General features: G+C 43.1%; 1 protein-coding gene across 1 annotated transcript in view; it reads left to right on the top strand.

Annotated features, from left to right (window-relative positions):
* The window catches only part of gmds (GDP-mannose 4,6-dehydratase), a 182,553-nt gene that overhangs the window by 8,263 nt on the left and 155,577 nt on the right, over positions 1 to 18,713 (top strand). Inside the window, exons 2-4 of the mRNA XM_084547979.1 lie at positions 4,661 to 4,705; positions 8,022 to 8,109; positions 8,919 to 9,028. Coding sequence (XP_084404105.1) covers positions 4,661 to 4,705; positions 8,022 to 8,109; positions 8,919 to 9,028 — 243 coding nt within the window. The remainder of the gene's footprint in view (positions 1 to 4,660; positions 4,706 to 8,021; positions 8,110 to 8,918; positions 9,029 to 18,713) is intronic.

Below are 18,713 nucleotides of genomic sequence, written 5' to 3'. Positions count from 1 at the left end.
GGGCGGTCTATTGTCTCTTTTGCTACCAAGTGAAATTAGTTTTTTTGCAGCATCTGGTCAGATCTCTTATCTCGGTCGACGCAGCACGTCAACCGGAGGAAATGTTTTAAAGGTGAAAGAGCAAAAACTTGAATTGTTTTCCTGTGAGAAATCCACCCGGTCACGCAGATGCACGCAGCAGTGCCACCTTCAGATACCGATGCGTACCCACCCTCTGATGATTTGATTATGATGATGATGATGATGATGAGGGGAGGGAATGCTGATTGGAGCTAATGAGCGCACGCTGGGAGCAGATCCCGACGAACGCACATTGTTAACATTCTTTTAGACACATGGATTGATTTAGTCTAACGTCGGCTTTGGTTTCTTTTTGTTTTCTGTGTTTTGTAAATCATAGTATTCACAGAAACCTTTTTATTAATGGATTTTTTTCCTTAAACGTGTTGTTTTCTTAGTTAATGCAGAGAGGGTGTGTATAAAAATTAAGAAAAAGTCTGTTGAATTACAAATCTACACAAATAAATACTCTCGAGTTTCACTGGTGGATTGTATTTTAAGTTTTTGGTATTTTAATTTGTTTTTAGACGATAAAAATAAAGAAATCAGAGTTTATTTGAATTTAAAAAGCAAAAATAAAAACATTACTAAACAGTTTGTCTTCTCAGAAAGAGAACTCAATGAAAAAACAGTCGTTATTTAATTTAATTTAATTCATATAAAGTTTTTGTAGGTGAATAAAGATGCTGTTTGGTCTAAACGGATCACGGATCATGACTTTGGAACAATATTCAGATGCAATTTTAGACTTAATGGCACAGGATATCTGGTCATCTGGATATATCCTTGAGAGTTTGTCTTCTGAATCTGGAGAAGCACGAGTTTCCTCTGCAAAAAAAACATCCGAAAACTTTGTGCGCCGAACCCTGAACAAGCCTCGGGGCTGTCGTAATGTGCTGATTGACTCAAATTCCAGATTCCAGAATACTTCCGGATTCATTTAAGTAAAATATGGCTGTTTTTTTATTTTATTTTTAATTTTAAAATCACATTAGTAGAAACAAAATTAAGTCTAATATTAACTTCAACCTTTTTCCTTTTAGACTGCAGAATAAAATGTTAAAAATCTTGCAAACTTGAAACCCCAAAAATACACTGACGTTGAAAGTGTTCCCACCTGTACCTGTTTGCTTTTTTTTTTTTTTACACTTTTGCTCCTACTGCACCCACTCCCTGAGATTCTGAGGAAAGACTCAGATATGAGGTGGTCATTGTGCTACGGTTCACTTAACTCTCTCCCTCCTGTTTGCTGAATCAAGCTTTAGAGTAAAGAGATCATATTGTGTGAAAGGCCTCAATGAGTCTTTAGGGGATTTTTGTGGTGTGGCATTGACCTGGCAGGTGAGTGTGTAGCTGTGTGAGTATATATGTGTGTGTGTGTTTGTGCATCTGCCCCCCCTCCTGTGCTCCCAGCATGCGTCCAGCTCCCCATAACAGGAAGCAGCGAGGTGAGGCCAGGGTTTATGGGCTAATGCGGCCTCAAAGGAGCTTCTTGTTTTGAAACAGAGCTGCAGCTCTTCGGCCTTGTTTTCCATATTGGTCTGGCGTGGAACGCTTTGACCCTGGCACGGGGGCAGGAAAACATTACACCGGCCCGGGGCTTTGAACGCCATGGGGACGGGTGAGGGGCTGCCAGTGCCAGTGCCCATGATGCCGCCCCCTCCTCCTTCCCTGGCTTAGGCCGAAACAGGTTGGGCATCAGTGCAAGCTGACCGCCACGCCAGGGTGCTCAACCTGCAGTAGTCTGGTCTGGGAAGGGAAACATAACATAAGAATTAGGGATGTCCCTATCAAGATTTCCCCTGATCTGATAGCGGCCTTTTAATATTGAGCATCGGCTGATCTGATGAACTCAATGTCTTCACCTGGTGGTTCCTAAAGGCTTTCTCTTTATTTTAACGCAGCGTTCAGTGTTGGTGATGAATCAGGTTGGTGGTATCGAATGACCACCACCTACTACCACCTCAGTTCTATCACTATCACCTTGGTTCTTCTTCTTCTTCTTCGTCTTCTTCCTTCTTCTTCCTTCTTCTTCCTTTCTTCTTCTTTCTTCCTTCTTTCTTCCTTCTTCTTCTTTCTTCCTTCTTCTTTCTTCTTCTTCTTCTTTCTTCTTCTTTCTTCTTTCTTCTTTCTTCTTCTTCTTTCTTTCTTCTTCTTCTTTCTTCTTTGTTCTTTCTTTTTACTTCTTCAGCTTTGACGCTAGCCAACCGGCACTTAGACAAAAGAAGAAAAAAGTTGTCTTCTTCTCCTCTGAAGAGGCAATAAGACGTTTTGACACTACAGCCACGTGGCCTTGTCCTATTGGAGACCTAACTTGGCTGAAACACGATACCGATCCATCCAATTTTTAAAAAATGCCTGGATTGGCCTGATATCGATCTCCTGATACCAACATTCCCAATAATAGGTGTTCAGATTACCGATTGTCATAGTTAACTGAGGAAAAAGGCAAAATGTTCTATCCAGCTGTGTTTTAATGCCAAAGCTTTGATTGAGGAAAATGTTTAAATAAATAAATGTTTCCTCTTAGTTTTATTAGCGTCTCCCGTAGCATTGGCACTACTCAGACCCCTGCGGTCTTCGTCTCATCTAAACATCCAAATCCACAAATATTTTCAACATGCTCATCTAGAATTAATTAGCCGTAGACTGACTGCTTCCTAATTATCCTCAAAGCAAATAGTTGCTCTTCCCGTTTCCCGTTTTTTTTAACTATAAATACATACTACTGCCACCTGCTGGTAGGAGGAGTTATTTCCTTTCATGCAGGTGCAGGAGCTGGCTGTTGGCTGTAGTCTTTGTGGTGCATTCAAGTGCAGTTTTTTTGTTGTTTTTTTTTGGTCGGCCTTCGTTGCCGGTAGTTCTCTGACGTCAGTTTGTCGAGTCCAGTCCTGTAAACACAACATCTGGTTGTGTGGAGTGTGAACATCGTACAAGACGTGACCACTCTGCTTGGTGCTGAGTACAGGTTCTTGTATATCCTGAGATACACACACACACACACACACACACACACACACACACACACACACACACACACACACACTCAGACCTGAAGGGGAAGCTTGGGGCTGGCATGCTGGCAGTGTTACCATACATGCGTATGTGTGCGTGTGTCAGTCAGTGTGTGTGAGTGTGTGTGTGCACATATGTGAGGGGGATTGAGGGATGAATGCCATGACTGGGTCGGAATGTTCCAGAGTGTGCGGTCGGAAAGTCTGAGCAGGGAAAAAAGACGAGGAGTAACATGGGTGAGGGGAACAAGACCTTATTGACACACACACACACACACACACTCACACACACATTGGAAGACATTGGTCCAATGTCTGCTCAAAGCTCCTGATTCATGTGGATGTTACACCTAATGATCAGAGAGGTATTACTACTATGTTTCATTTACTCAGACAATACTCATGTTTTCTTTCCAACAAGTCGCTCAATCAGCCAGTTCCATCAAGAACAATCATATTTAAAGATCTTCCCGAGGTTTTCTGGCGGCTTTCCTCCACATATTTTCCAACAGAACATGACAAATGTTTGGCCATCTCTTGGCGTCATCATCATCATCATCATCATCATCACAGTGGTTTTTCGGTACCTATTTAACCGACAACAATAACTTCTGCTTCTTTCATTTCCCTCTGTCTCTGTCTCCCATTGTTTTCTTGGAAGCTATAACGATGATCCTCCGTATTTCACCCAAGAGGCGACATCTAACACTTCTCTTCTTGTAAATACAAGAAGGCTTGAATCCGTTTGTGTGCAAAACATTTCTTCCACATCCAATAACGTGAACAAGCCTGAGAACATTTCAGCATCAGTTGTGGTTTGCACTCTTTTATGTAAAAGTATTCGTCGAAATCTAAAAGCGTTTAAAGTTTTCTCCGATCTCTGTGAACGTCCACTAAAACATCATAGGAATGTGTTATTTCTTACTTTTATCATATAAAACACCATCAAACCATAAAAATCTTTCAGTGAGTTTGCATGTTCTCCCTGTGTCTGCGTGGGTTCTCTCCGGGTTCTCCAGCTTCCTCCCACCGTCCAAAGACATGCTGGTTAGGTTCATTGGTGATTCTAGATTGGCTGTAGGTGTGAGTGTGAATGGTTGTCTGTCTCTCTGTGTTAGCCCTGTGATAGACTGAAGACCTGTCCAGGGTGTACCCCGCCTCTCGCCCAATTACAGCTGGGATAGGCTCCGGAACCCCCGTGACCCCCCAGAGGACAAGCAATTACAGAAAATGAGGCTGTTGCATTGGAAATAAACTTATGTTATATATTGATTGACAGCGTGGCAATGGGGTTTCTTTGGGGGCTTCTTTGGTAGTCCAGGTTCAGGTCAATGATTTTTATGTAAAATTCACCATCATTCAGGATTGATTAAATCTATATTTTGTACATTCTCACTCCCATATGTGTATATACGTTGTTGCACAACGGTTGTGACTCTTTTTGGCCTTTCGTACTATGAATCCAGACCTAAATCAGATGTGAATGTTTTTGTTTATTTGCTTGACTTGCTGTGATTGAGTCGATACAAGTGCCTCCAATCGCTGCATGTTTTAAGTGTTTATGTCTGTTTTTTCTTTCTTTTTAGGATGGTTCCTACCTGGCTGAGTTCCTGCTCGCTAAAGGCTACGAGGTGAGAGAAAAAAAAACACACACAGAACCTAGAAGCTTTCTTGTTGGTTTAAAGCTCACATTCACACAAATGAATGCAGACACTCACCAGTGCCAACATACACAGATGCACAGACGCCCCCCCAAGATAAGCAGCTTCCATCCACTGCAGTATGTGTAGGAACTCCAGAGGGACCATGACGTACACCGACTGACTCACACCTCACCCTGATAAGACCCCCCAACCCACCACCACCACCACCCCTTGTGTTACACAAGCCTTTTAACCCCTCGACCTCTCAGCCCAAGGTTCAGACCATTAACAGGGAAGTGGTTGTTGTTACACAGCCGTACGAGTGAGATCACTGACTTTCACCTGCTGCTCGATGTGTTTCCAGGAGCATGTAAAGTCAACAGTCCGTTGATGGACGCCGAAGGTTAACAAGCGGCTCTATTTTTTTTTTTTTTTTTTTTGCGAGGGGGTGACGTAGGGAGTCGCATGGAGGGCAACTGAAAGACAAAGTGGGCATACAGCAGTGAGATGTTAGGAGTCCAAAAGTAGAATTTAGATGTGGTTACGAAGAGGTGAGTGGTGTATATGTGTGAATGCTGTGTTAAGCTAGACAGATCGGTTTTAATTAAGAATCTATAATCATGGCCAAAGGAGAATGACACAAATATTAATTTTCACAACAGAAACGTGTGCAGTCATCATTGCTTTGCACAAAAAGGGCTTCACAGGCAAGAGAGAGGTTCAATTGTTGTGAAGGTGGCTTCAGGCCGCCCAAGAAAGTCCAGCATTTGTTGGTTCAGCTGCAGAATCGGGGGCCACCACCTGTGCAGAGCCTGCTCAGGAATGGCAGCAGGCAGGTGTGAGTGCATCTGGATGCATGGTGAGGCAAAGACCTTTAGAGGACGGCCCAGTGTCGAGCAGGGCAGCAAAGAAGAACACTTCTCTCCAGGAAAAACATCAGGGACAGACGGATTTGTAAAGCATTTTTTTTTTTTTTTATCTGATGAATCCCCTTTCCGATTGTTTGGGGCATCCAGTTAAAAAAGATTGTCCGGAGAAGAAAGGGTGAGCGCTGCCATCAGTCCTGTGTCATGCCAACAGTAAAGCATCCTGAGATCATTCGTGTGTGTTAGTCTTAAGAGCACAGTTTGTGGACGAACAATGCCTTTTCCAGCACGATAGAGCATCTTGTCACGAGGCAAAAGTGATAACTATGTGGCTTGGGGAACGAAACGTTGAAATTCTGGCTCCATGGTCAGGAAACTTGTCTTTTTTGCCAGTTGGGTTAATTTTGGTTTCTACTTCCTGCTTTACTTTCAAAAACGGTGACTGAAACTTTTGCAGAAATTTCTGATTTATTGATCCAAAACAATCAATTCAATAATTGCTGCGATGGAGAAGCAGGAAGAAATACCGAAGCAGAAACACGCTACCACCAAGCGGACCAAACACAGCTCTTGCGGTCTGCGGCGCATAGTCATATTTCTGAGGAGGTGCACGTCAGTTACGGCGTTCGGCTGCCGCTGTTGCTATGGCGTCAAATTGACCCAGAAACCGCCTGTTAATCCCATTGAGAACTTGCGGCCGATCCTCAACAACAACCCACAAATCCCGACAAACTCCAAACACTGATTATGCAAGAATAGACTGCCATCAGTCAGGCTGTGGCCCAGAAGTTGATTGACAGCATGCCAGGGCGAGTTGCCGAAGTCTCGAAAAGGAAGGGTCAGCACTCACTGCATTAACTCAGTGTAATTGTCAATAAAAGCCTTTGACAGTTTTGAAATGCTCGTAGTTTTACTTCAGTATACTACAGTAACATCTCCCAAAAAGATCTGAAAACACTGGGGCAGCAAACTTTGTGAAAAACTAAACTTTCTCAACATTCTCAAAACTTTAGAGGGTAGAGAAAGAAGGACTGTGAATTCTATAGAATATAGCATCATAATGATAATTGATGATGCAGAATTTGTTCCATTTTTGTCCAGTCATGTCTAGAAGAGGCGTATATATTTAATTGTATCACATTCATTCAGGTGGAAGTCCGTGGATATGTAAGTTGACGGCAGCTGTACTCAAGAAGAACTCTAATTTGCTATCTCCAAGGGCCTCACTGAAGGACAAGAACGTTTTGTAGAAACTTTTTTCTTGTCTCTTTATGTCTCTTTAAGTGTCTGTGGCATCATCTTAGAACACCAATGGATGGTACCTTAGTTTTTTGCAGGTTTTGTTTCTCTCTCTTTTTTATTTTTTTTTTGGAGGAACAACCTGCTGTGTCCAACTGATTGATCCTCCATTAGGATTCATAGCCCGAGTGCCTATGCACAGGTCAGGCTAACATAAACACCAGCCTTTCAGCCGCTTCTCATTGTGTTTTCCTGACAGTAGCGACATTTCCCCTCAGATGTGAAGCAGAAACGCTCACCTTCATCTCAGCCAGCTTCGCCATCTGCTGCCTGCCTCAGAGACGGCAGAGAGGAAGTGGACGGGGTCCGGGGTTGGGGATGCTGTGCTGATGTGGTGGCAGCAGGGGAGAGTGGGTGGGTGTGTGTGGTGGAGAGGCGGAGGGGGGTTGCATTAAAGAGGAGCACACAGGCTGGCAGGAAGCGCACAGTGAATAAAGGAAGTGAGGTCAGGGCACAGCGTCCTCCCACTAATGGACTCCCCTTGGATCAGGTCCTGTTATCTTCCCCGAGCAGACCTTCCTTGTACATTCCCCCCCAGAACACAGAGTACAGATCACAGATCACAGGCAGCAACAAAGAAAAAGTCGAGCTGCTGCAGCAATGAGACATAATGCTGTTATATCAGCTTTCAATGCAAAATATTGTACGGTTCCAACGATGCGTCAAAGATAAGAAACGAGTTTGAGAAAAGAAAAACAGGCCTGGGTTTCATGTTTGACCAAACTTAAAGAAAAAAAATAATCAGTGTACTCCATATCTGTTGGAAAATAAATAAATGCTGAAATCATTTACACTCGATTCAAAAGTAAAGGGTTCCTCTTTAACCCTTAAAAACATGAAACAGTTTTAACTTATGACCATTACTACTGGCCCAGTTTACAAAGGCAGAACCCAACAAGATCTAACGGGGTATCTCAGGGTTAACAGAAGTGGTTTGATGTCTTGGCTCTGCAGTATACCCTCGAATGATCCATATTTGTTGGCTTGACTCATTGGATTTGTCTTTATCTCTGTCTGCTCCCGTTCTGATATCGTTCTGGAGAATCACACTCATTTTTCCCATGTGTGGTTACGGTGTTTAATATTAGATTATAAATGTGGAAATTTGTCTCTTTTTTTTTTTGTTTTTAATCTCTCAGGTTCACGGTATTTTGCGACGTTCCAGTTCTTTCAACACGGGTCGCATTGAGCATCTTTACCAGAACCCACAGACTCACACTGAAGGCAGTAAGTATCTGGTTTACCCCCCGCACTTTAATCACAGCAGGGAACACAAGCTGTTGGTGATATCACTTTTACAAAAAGCAGAAATCTCAAAGGTTGACTATTTCTGTCTACGTTCCAGTAAAGCATACAAAGAGAAGTCCAAGTCCAACTTAACTCAGCTCTTCAGACAACTGTCAGATACACCAGTCAGCCACAACATTAAAACCACCTACAGGAGAAGTGAATAACATTAACCATCTTGTTAAACTTCTGGACCTGGCATTCATTGGTGTGGATGTTACTTGGACATGTAGCACCCACCTAGACCAGACCAGGCACCCCCACCCCATAGCAATGACACTCCTGTAGGATGCAGCCACAGACACACACACACACACACACACAAACAGCACAAGGTGTTGACCTGGCCTCCAAATTCACTAGATCCCAAACTGATCAAGTATCTGTGGGATGATCCACAGAGGCCCCTCCCCTCAAAGCCCCCCCCTAGTAACAACATTCTGTTGCCAGACACCACAGGACACCCTCAGAAGGCCCTTGTCCATTCTCTGATGAGTCACCACAAGGTAGACCTACACAATACTCGGAAGGTGGTCATAAAGTTACACCTGATCATTGAGCATTGTCACAAGATGGTCAGTGTTATTTACTTCTCCTGTCAGTGGTCATAATGTTATGCCTGATCGGCCTCTTTCAACGAGGCTTCACATTTCTTCATTTATCGTATTCTAACTAATGGACTCAACACGTCAAGCTGTAGCTGTGTCAAAAACATTTTATTTTAAGATGTTCGCCCCGCTGTTTGACAGATATGAAGCTGCACTACGGCGACCTGACGGACAGCACGTGTCTGGTGAAGATCATCAACGAGGTGAAGCCGACGGAGATCTACAACCTGGGCGCTCAGAGCCACGTCAAGGTAGCGTCATCCCACAAACGCACATCCTGCTCTTCGGTCATATTAAGACTGAATTTCTGAAATAAACTTTTCCGATAAACGCGGCCAGCTTTCTTCCCATTCCCTGGAACCGTTGCTCGTGGTTTCATTTGAAGAACACGACAAAGGATAACAGCTGATAAGGGTCTCGATAACCGTGAATATGCATTCCAGCAACATACTGTAATCAAGTTGAACTTAAAACCATGCATAGAGACCAGAGAAGGAAAGTTGTTTTCCCCTTTTCCCATCTCAATGGAAGTATTTCCAGTGAAAATAAGATGCCGGTAGAGGCTGAATGTGATCATCTGGTTTGACTGGTTTGTAATCCTTCACAGTAAGAATGTATTCTGGGGTACTCTATCATGATACAGCTTTTAAAAGTAAAGCTAATGCTAATAATTTTACAGCAGCTTTTCAGCAGATTTTCTGTTATTGTCCTGCTGTAATTGGGTTTACATGGGACCAGTTAATTTAAGGCAACTTTTTATTTTGCTTTCAGCGCTGATTGGGTCTCCACCAACCCCCACGCTTGTTATGTTATCATAGTTTGGCTTTTTAAAGGGCGTACACAGAGGTAGACTAGCAGAAATGTGTCAATAAAAGCAGGGGATTTGGTTTTTAGAGTTGTAGCAATGACACTTTAAAAAAACCTTTGGCAACACGAACATGGGTGGGTAGCAAGAGGAGGCGACACGATCGAGGTGACAACCAGTGAGAGTTGGTTGATTGCATAGACTGTATATAAATATGGACGACCTGTCCCCACTTCCTTGCGTTGGCCAAGTTTTCCCGGGGATACGAGCGGCGGCATCTTGCGACTTTGGAGCCAAAGTCTGTGCAGTATGGTCCGAGAGTGACCAATGATCAATGACCTGCCCACACTTCCTCCAGACTTACTCGCGTTTCGTTTAATTAATACTACGATCTGCTCTTCCTCCACCAGTTACAAGTAAATGTTGGATTATACACTGTACCTATTTTTAAAAATTGCTTTTACAACTCTCATAGTCTCACGGCACGGGACCACTTTACGGAGCGGTTGGCAAGGCAACTGGTGGTCGCCATTATGTCACATCCTGTTTCTATAGCGTCAAATAACTAGCTGAAACGAAACTCATCCAAAAACTTGACACTTGAACATGCACCAACATTATATTAACTACCTAAAATGACTGAAACCATCCTTGAAAAATTCTTATTTTACGTGTACTTTAGTATTTTAGTTTGGCCCAAGTCCCATCCACTAACATGGAGGGGATGGAGCTTATGACCTATACTGCAGTCAGACACCAGGGGGAGCTCTACTTGCTTTGGCTTCACAGGATGTGACATCATGATGATTGACAGTTGCTACTGACAACCGCTCAGTGCAGTGTATAATCCAACTTTTTCCTTCAAATAGAATGCGTGGACAGCAGCAAGAAGAGCCAGCTCTGTCCGTACATTGGCGTACATTTTTACGTAACGCTTGTTCTTTCTGGAAAAAATTGTCATGGGATATATGCAAGAGGGTTACCTTGGCAACCACACCCTAGAACATTGGCTATTGACTCCAAGAGACGGACAAATTGCTTTTATATTTGGACGAAACTAGCAGCTAGTGTAATTTTCAAAAAGCAACCACATTCTTGCCATTAATAGTCATTTGATTCAGTTTTAATATAAAAACTTGATGTATGGAGCTTTCAGTGGACTTACCTATATGGAACACCTTTTTTTCTGTTCCTGTGCCTAGCGTAGATTATTCAATACCTCTGCGTTCAAACAGCCAGAAAATAAGTAAGGACTTCTCATACGGTCCTTATTTGTCAGTTTTAAGCTCGGCTAATTTCCTCAGCAAATAATAGTGACAGTGTCTGGATGTGGTCAGGACTGACTTCTGCTGGAAATGGTTAACAGCAGTTGATTTATTTAAAAAAAAAAGAAAATTAGGGACTTTCAGTTCTGGGAAGTGAGCAGTTCATATGCGGAGGATGCTGGAGCTGGTGGGACAGGAAGTAATGTTTTCTTGGATGGGTCAGTCTGTGCCACAATGTCGCTTTTGTCTCGGAGCTCCACGGTGATCCCAGGAGATCCCTCAGCGCCGCCCTCCCCCTCTTCCCCCCCCATTCATTCCCTGATTCATTCATTCATTCTGCCCTTCCACGCTGGGATCTGACACACAGTCTCCAGGCAGCGCTGATCCCCCTCCTCGTCCTCATCGTGATTTTTGAGCCAGGAGCTTAGTCAGATCGTAGATAATAAGCAATAAGCAATGTCTCATGGTACTGTAAACATGAGACGTTTCAGTGAAAGTTAATGAAATCCATTCACAGCTCAGCTCGGAATAGCTGGGTCAACATCATGCACGTCTCTGGGGTCTTGTAATGGCTTTGCTGTTTTGGTTTTGGTTTCAAAATTACTCAAATTTTTTAAAACATCCCTATGAAACTACGTTGAAAGACATCATACAGCTGCATTCCTCACTTGAATTTTTTTGGCCAAGTGGGGACAGAAGAAACCAAAGCAAACCTGTTACTGAAGCCTCCTCATTTCGAAAGTGTTCCCACTCTTTTTAGCTGGTATTTGGACTACGTCAAATCCTGGAATAAATATCTGCAGTCTGGTTTTCTGTTTGATGTAGGTGCAGTGCTGCTTGTCAGAGCTCGATGCTAAAAACTCTCAGAGGGACCAGGTCTTTAAATGGTCAAGAAACCCAAAACAGTGAGCTAAAACATGCTAATAAGCTTCATTAACTTCTTTATTTGTGGTGAAAACCTCTGGTTCTGGGGAAAAAAGTGTCACTGAGAACGAATGACGTAAGACAGAAGAAGGGTTGATGGAGGAGTTAAAACGATGACTCCTCTCTCAACATCCTTTTGTGGTCGGAGGCCGTGACTCGGCTCACGCCTCCCACATTGAAGATCACCCTCCGGCCACACACGCGCTCGGCCTGACAGAAAATCCCCGTACCTGTGCAAAAGTTCTCCCATGTTTATTTGTTTTGACACCAATAAAACCCCGGCCCTGTTAGCTCCTCGCCACATGCTGCCCGCTCCGAACAGCTGAGCCTGCTGGATTACTGGCAGCGGCGGTGTGAAGCAATTTCCAGTCTGTACCGCTACAGAGGAAAAGATCACTCACACCAACTACTCAGCATCTCTCTCTCTCGGCCTTCCCACCAACCGTCTTACAGCGAACCCTTTTCTGAAATCATCCCATCAGGCTCGCCCAGGCAGCTCCAGTGGTAGGACCGGTTTTAGATGATGTGTGTGTGGGTGTCCCAGTTTCCGCCGAAGAGAGTCATCAGTGAGAACAAAGTAAAGGGTTATTTTCTGTCTAATGCTGCAGGGGCGGAGGTGGACAGGGAATAGTGGACCGACACTGGAGGGCCAGTGAGGCAGCCAGCTGCAATATCAAAGGATCATTATGCAAACAAAACAGAAGGGACTTTATTGCATCCTTCCTTTTTTTATGGCTGATCAGTTTGATCTCTGTGCTCAGGCGTCTTCCCCTAAAATAATATTCTAAATATCTTATCGTGAGCCACAGGATGAGGCTGAAAAGAGCTTCTGAAGAGTAGGATTTTCCACATGAACCTCTGGTGGATTGTTTGTTACAGTCCTCTGCACTAACTTTAACATAACCTATGGGTACATCATCCCATTGTACTTTAATCCTTGTACAACCAAGGAAGTACTTCACTGTTTGAAGAAGAATTCAACAAATCCTTTTCGATGGAAGCTGGCGATATAAAGAAACAAAGGGATGCCTGATGCTATGTAAGAGGCAGAGGTGCCTCTTACAGGAGAAAAACCCACCACTGGCTGTAGTGCTAGGTTTTCAATGACGGTTGGGGTACTCCCTAAGCTACCGGAAATCTTAGCCTTTACACCGATCAGGCATAACATTATGACCACCTTCCTAATATTGTGTAGCTCTCCCTTGTGGTGACTCATCACATGGGCCTTCTGAGGGTGTCCTGTGGTGTCTGGAGACAGAATGTTGTTAGTGGGGGTCCTTTGAGGGGAGGGGCCTCTGTGGATCATCCCACAGATACTTGATCAGTTTGGGATCTTGTGAGTTTGGAGGCCAGGTCAACACCTTGTGCTGTTCTTCATGGTTTTTGTTAGTTGTTCCTAAAGTGTTTTTGTGTGTGTGTGTGTCAGGCTGCATCCTGCTGGGGATGGCTGCTGCCATCAAGGAGTGTCATTGCTATGGGGTGGGGGTGCCTGGTCTGGTCTAGGTGGGTGCTACATGTCTAGGTAACATCCACACCAATGAATGCCAGGTCCAGAAGTTTCCCAGCAGAACATTGAACTGTCACAAGATGGTCAATGTTATTTACTTCTCCTGTCGGTGGTTTTAATGTTGTGGCTGATCTGTGTGTATCCACACTAGCAGCTGCACTTTTGGCGCTTTTGCCTTTTTTCTCTTTGAGCTAAACGCTACGACAGTTTTTAACATGTTGGGTCTTTAGCACATTTGCTAGTCAGCGCTAAACAAACAAAGTACAGTTGAGGTGAATGAATCAGTTGAATGAAGTGCAGCTAATGTTTGTAGTTTGCGACCAAAAGAGATTAGACCGGTGAAAGATCAAATTATTTTGAGGCCGTTCCTTTATCTTGGGATGTAACTGGTATGTGAGTGTTGGACGAAGTTAAATTTTGATCAGTTGTTCTGTTTGTTGCTTCCTTTGCTGAGAAAGTTAGTTAAGACTAATGTAGCGCAGCTAGTAGGCACCAAATTTGAAGTTTTCTTTACAAAAAAAAAAAAGAGGAAATAAGAAACCGCAGAAACATCTGGACGCATTTAACATCTTTGGCCTTATTATTTAACAGGACCGTTGACGAGATAAAAAAAAAAAAGAAATCAATCTCCATTTAAAAAAAAAAAAAAGATGAATAATGCATCTTTCTGACAATAATAAGAACAAATGCACTCACTAAAATATGCATGAACGACGAGCCCGAATGGGGAAGTGCTCACAGTAATCTGTTCTGCATCTGAAGGTTCAACACGATCCCATTGTGTTCTCCCACTGAAGCGCTGCACAGGAAAGGGCATGAACAAAACCCCTCAACGCCGCTCTCTGTGTGAGCTTTCCCACCTGCAGCTGTCACAGCCGACACACAAGGCGAGTCGGGCTGAATTATTAACACACCTCGCTCATGACGGCGGGGAAAATGACATGACGGGCCGAGTGGGGGATGAAGAGAAGATGGAAAGAGTTTGGAGATGTGAAAGGTTATATATATATATATATATATATACACATATACATATATAGAGAGACAGAGAACCAGCAGTAGGTTTCCACTTTATTGTTTCATGATGGCTTTTGGAGACAAAAGCACAGATTGCACCCAGGAGACAGACTTCCTTCATCTATATCCTCCATTATCCATATCTGAATTCCTCCTCAGAAAGACTTATCATCATCCCATTATCTTCTTACAGCTCGCTCTCCCTCTGCTACCCTTTGGTCTCTCCCTCATCCGGGTTTGCAGAAGCTCCCACGCCAGAGACACACAGGATTTAACACGCCTGTTTCCCCACAAAGCTCTGCTCTGTTTGTTCGCCGTGCTGATGCATTTATAGGCCTAGAGTGGCTATTGTGCAGTTCACTCTCGTACACAAACGGTAATGCCGCCACTTACTACAGTTTGTGGGCTTGTTATGCAATCTTCGTAGCTCATTGGTAATGTGAATCAGTTGTTTTGACTCTGCGTGTCCGCCAGTAGCTTGTGTGGGTAGAGGATACTGCCATGTTTGGATCTGCAATTTCCTGCCTTATTAGCCCTCTAGCTGTTCGGGATGCATTTGTTCATTTGAACACTTGCCAATTCTGTTCCAAGGAAGCGTAACCTCACTATCCAGTGAAAACCGTCCGTCTCCAAATTTGGTGTTTTTATGCTTTTTTAGATAAACTGAGGCGATCATCCTCCTTTATGGGTGGAAATTATTCATCTGAGGATAATACATCTCTCCTTATAAGACTATTAGATTGTCACGAGGCTTAAAATTCACAAGAAGCTCATATTTTCAAGAAACATCTTTTGCTTTTTTTATGCCAACAAAACGAGAGGCTGTTCTCCTGAAGTCATAAAAATGTAACCCTGCCTGACATCGTCCTCAGTGTAAGGAATCCTTGATCACTGTCAAGAAAGTTCTGTGTAAGAAGGACAAAATGGTCAAGCGACTTTTTACCATCCCTTCAACCTAAAACATGGATAGGTGGATAGATTTTCCAGGATCCTCGGGTTCATTTTTGTTTCTACTTCCAAGCTTCACTAAGATTTCGCCGAAGACAAGTCGTGCAAATGTTTAAATCTCTGAACCTCCTCAGATAACCTTTCCTCCACGTGTTCCATCTTTATTGATCCAAAACAATCAGTTCTTCTCCAAGACGTGTGTTGATATTTCAGAACTAATTTAGGCATTTCCAGTTTTCAACCTTGTAACACAATAAAACAGTAAAGTTGTTTGACCCTAGCTACGTTGAAATATTGCCTTCAGATTTTCACTATCTGCTGTATTTGGAGCTGGAGATCAGTGGCCTGGAAGCCAGACCAACTCCCCTGCCTTAAATGTTTTGGGTTTCCTTTTTTTTGTGGTGGAAAGTTGGTCTGGAGTCACTCCGTTCAGAACTGATTGTGCTCTGCTGGGCCAATCAAACCGTTAACCTTTATGCGGTGATGGACAGAAGAGACACATCAATGTAGTCATCCATGTCATCTGAGCACCGTGGAGATGAATTTGTTGACACCAAAATGGCCACGTTTGGTTGTAGGATGGTTGAAACACGCCCTGTAAGACTGAGTCTGGCTAGGCTGTTCCAGGACGTCAATGGAAAGAAGTGAACTAATATAAATTTGTCGGTGTCCCCGCGTTTTTACGACTTGCTGCCACATGGAACGTAAGAAAACAAAATGATCCTTTGATTGAGCATCAACCTCTGAGCGTGACATCTCAGGAGAATGGCCGCCACATGACTACCGTCCATTCACTAATCTCCAAAAAACTGAAAGGCTGAAAAGAGTTTTAGAGAACAGCAAGGATACTGTGTAAATCCCAATTTATTAGTTGCAAATTTTCCCATTTACTTCATCTCAAAACCAAATTCTCTTAAATTCATAGATCAAGATTTGTCCTTAGTTTGTTTTTCTGAGACATGGCTTTCATAGCTTACTGTTTCTAAGAGAAAAACTTTTGATTATCTATGTGGTTTTCACATTATATTATTTGTTAAACACTACTACTTCCAAATTTCTGAGCTGTGACAAGGGTACCTGGACTTGTAGAGTTTCTTTAAGACATCTCATCCAAGTAGCTTCTTCATTCTACTTCATACCCCACTCCCCAGCAGTGTTTTAGAAGACTGTCTGAAGAAGCTACTTGGATGAAGCCCTACAAGTCCAGTTGCCCTTGTTTCAACTTGTTTTTCTGGATACACCAGGACCTGGATGGCTGGAAACCTTCACAGGCTAAAACAAGATTGTTGGCGAGTCCTCGAAATGTTTTGTACGAGGCTGGTTTTCACAGTACAGCGACCATCATGCCATAAACCCCCGGGTGAATGATGAGCGGTCTTGTCTTTGTAACAGTCCATTGGCCCGGTTTACTCACTCTCTGATTGGTGTTTACATTACGGCCGTCCAATCAGTCCTCAGCGGCACGCTCGCAGCGGTGTGTGTGTGTGTGTGTGTGTGTGTGTGTGCGCATCGCTCTGGGATCAAGACTCGCCTGGAACCAAATTAACGCATTCCCCCGCTGGAGTGTGTGTTTCTGCCTCGTAGGACTCATTAGCTGCATGTGCGCGGTTTGTGCTAAAGGTGCCATGTTTTCCATTGTTTGAAAGTTGCCCCTCGAGATCAAAATCCTGGTGGTTTTTGGCCAAACGGAGGCGCGGTGTAATCTCCGTGCCCACATGTTCTGTTGAATGAGCAGAAGCAGGACCGTGTTGCGTTGGTGGCCTGGCAGTCAGCGGTCAGAATGGCTCCCTGAGCAGGCCGATCCCCTGTTTTGAAAAGGTTAGGCCTTCACACAAGGCAGCGCGCCTGGAGTAGATGGATTTGAAAGTGAACTTTAGCTTAAGAATAGAGTCTCCTGTGCCAAGAGAAACAAGTCTGCACTTTCCTCGTCCAAAATCGGGGAATATTTTGTGGTTGTGGGTCATATTTTGTTGCTCCTCTCATGACTCAGTTCTTTTTTTTCTTTCTGTTTTCCTGCAAGGTTGTAACACATGGAAACATGCAGTTCGGGAAAAGATAGAGGGGCGAGAGGGAGGAGGGGGATTTTTGAGGTTTGTTAAGCAAATACACTGAGTCAATAAATAGTATCACAAAGCTAAATATGATTGCATCTAAGTCTGTGCCTTAAATCAAACCCCAAATATTCCACATCAGATGTCTTGTTCATGTGGCATACAGAAGCCAAAATAAACTGAAGGGGATGTAGTTTCACCTGTGGTGGTCTAGGTGGCAGTAGTGAGCTGCTGTGGACGGCTCCCCTGATAGTTTGAGTTTCAGCCGTCAGGTATGAAAGAGGAGTGGGCCTCGGTCACGTTGAGGGAGAGTAAAATATACTCAGCATCAAAAATAAGAATAAAAGAGGGAAGCATTCATAATAATTAGCAAAATTTTTAATTGACAAAGGTTTTAATTGTGAAACAATTAGTCAAATTAATCATCAGACTGCAGAACATGCAGTAAAATGCTTAATATTCTGTGGTTACAGCTTCTCAAATGGAATGATTTGGTCCTTTTTCAGCTTTTTATATTATTGTAAATTAAATATCTTGTGCATGCAGCTTTAGAAACTGTTATCCAGTTAAATTTCTGTCCAAAGAAGCAAAAGAAATAAACAATTTTGATCATATAACATTTTATTTTCTATATCAATATTTATGAAGCAAAGAACCCAAACTTTTTCTGGTGCCAGCGTCTCTCTGCCGCCTTTCTCATTTATATATTGTTAAAAACTCAACATATTTTCAGAAACGGCTGTTGTCACATGAGTATTTGGTATTTTCCTGACATTTTACAGACCAACAATTCAAATTATTTATCATATGAATAGCTATTACTCTGCTTGATATAGAAACGTATCGTCCAATAAGAACAGGTCAGACTTGAAAACAGTTCGTTGGGAAATAAAAATGGCTGCTGACCGAAACTATTTGGCAACTATTACTGATTATTCCTTCCTGACTTCTGGGAAATTAGGTCTTGCTTTTGCATTTTTCAACATTTTAGCAGTCAGAGTGATTAATTGATTAACAGACCGAACAATCTTTGCAGATTAATTTGGAGCTTTGCAGCATGCAATTCAAACACAAGCTGAAGATTTTTGTTTCAGGGCTGCCATGTTTTAACTTATGGATTTAAAAGCCGTCTTAGAACGCAGCCCTCTGCAGGTTAGTTTGTTAAATTGCAGCTGTTTTGAAAGTAAACAGGCCTAATGCAAAGGTTTAGGCTGCTTTGGATTCTGTTATATTTTAATATTCATTCAGATTAATAAAGAAGACATCAAAATAAAGCAAAATTGTTGGATTAAAAGCGGAACAGATTTCCTCAGCTGCTGCCTCATGCCCCTGCCCTGTCCCCTCTCTCCTTCCAACCGCCCTCCCCTCCTCTTTCTGTGCCTTATTTATTTAATTTTTACCCCTGTGATGAGTGATTGG

The sequence above is a fragment of the Chelon labrosus genome (assembly GCF_963514085.1).
Source record: "Chelon labrosus genome assembly, chromosome: 7".
NCBI lineage: Eukaryota > Metazoa > Chordata > Actinopteri > Mugiliformes > Mugilidae > Chelon > Chelon labrosus.
This window is presented reverse-complemented; position numbering and strand designations above follow the sequence as displayed.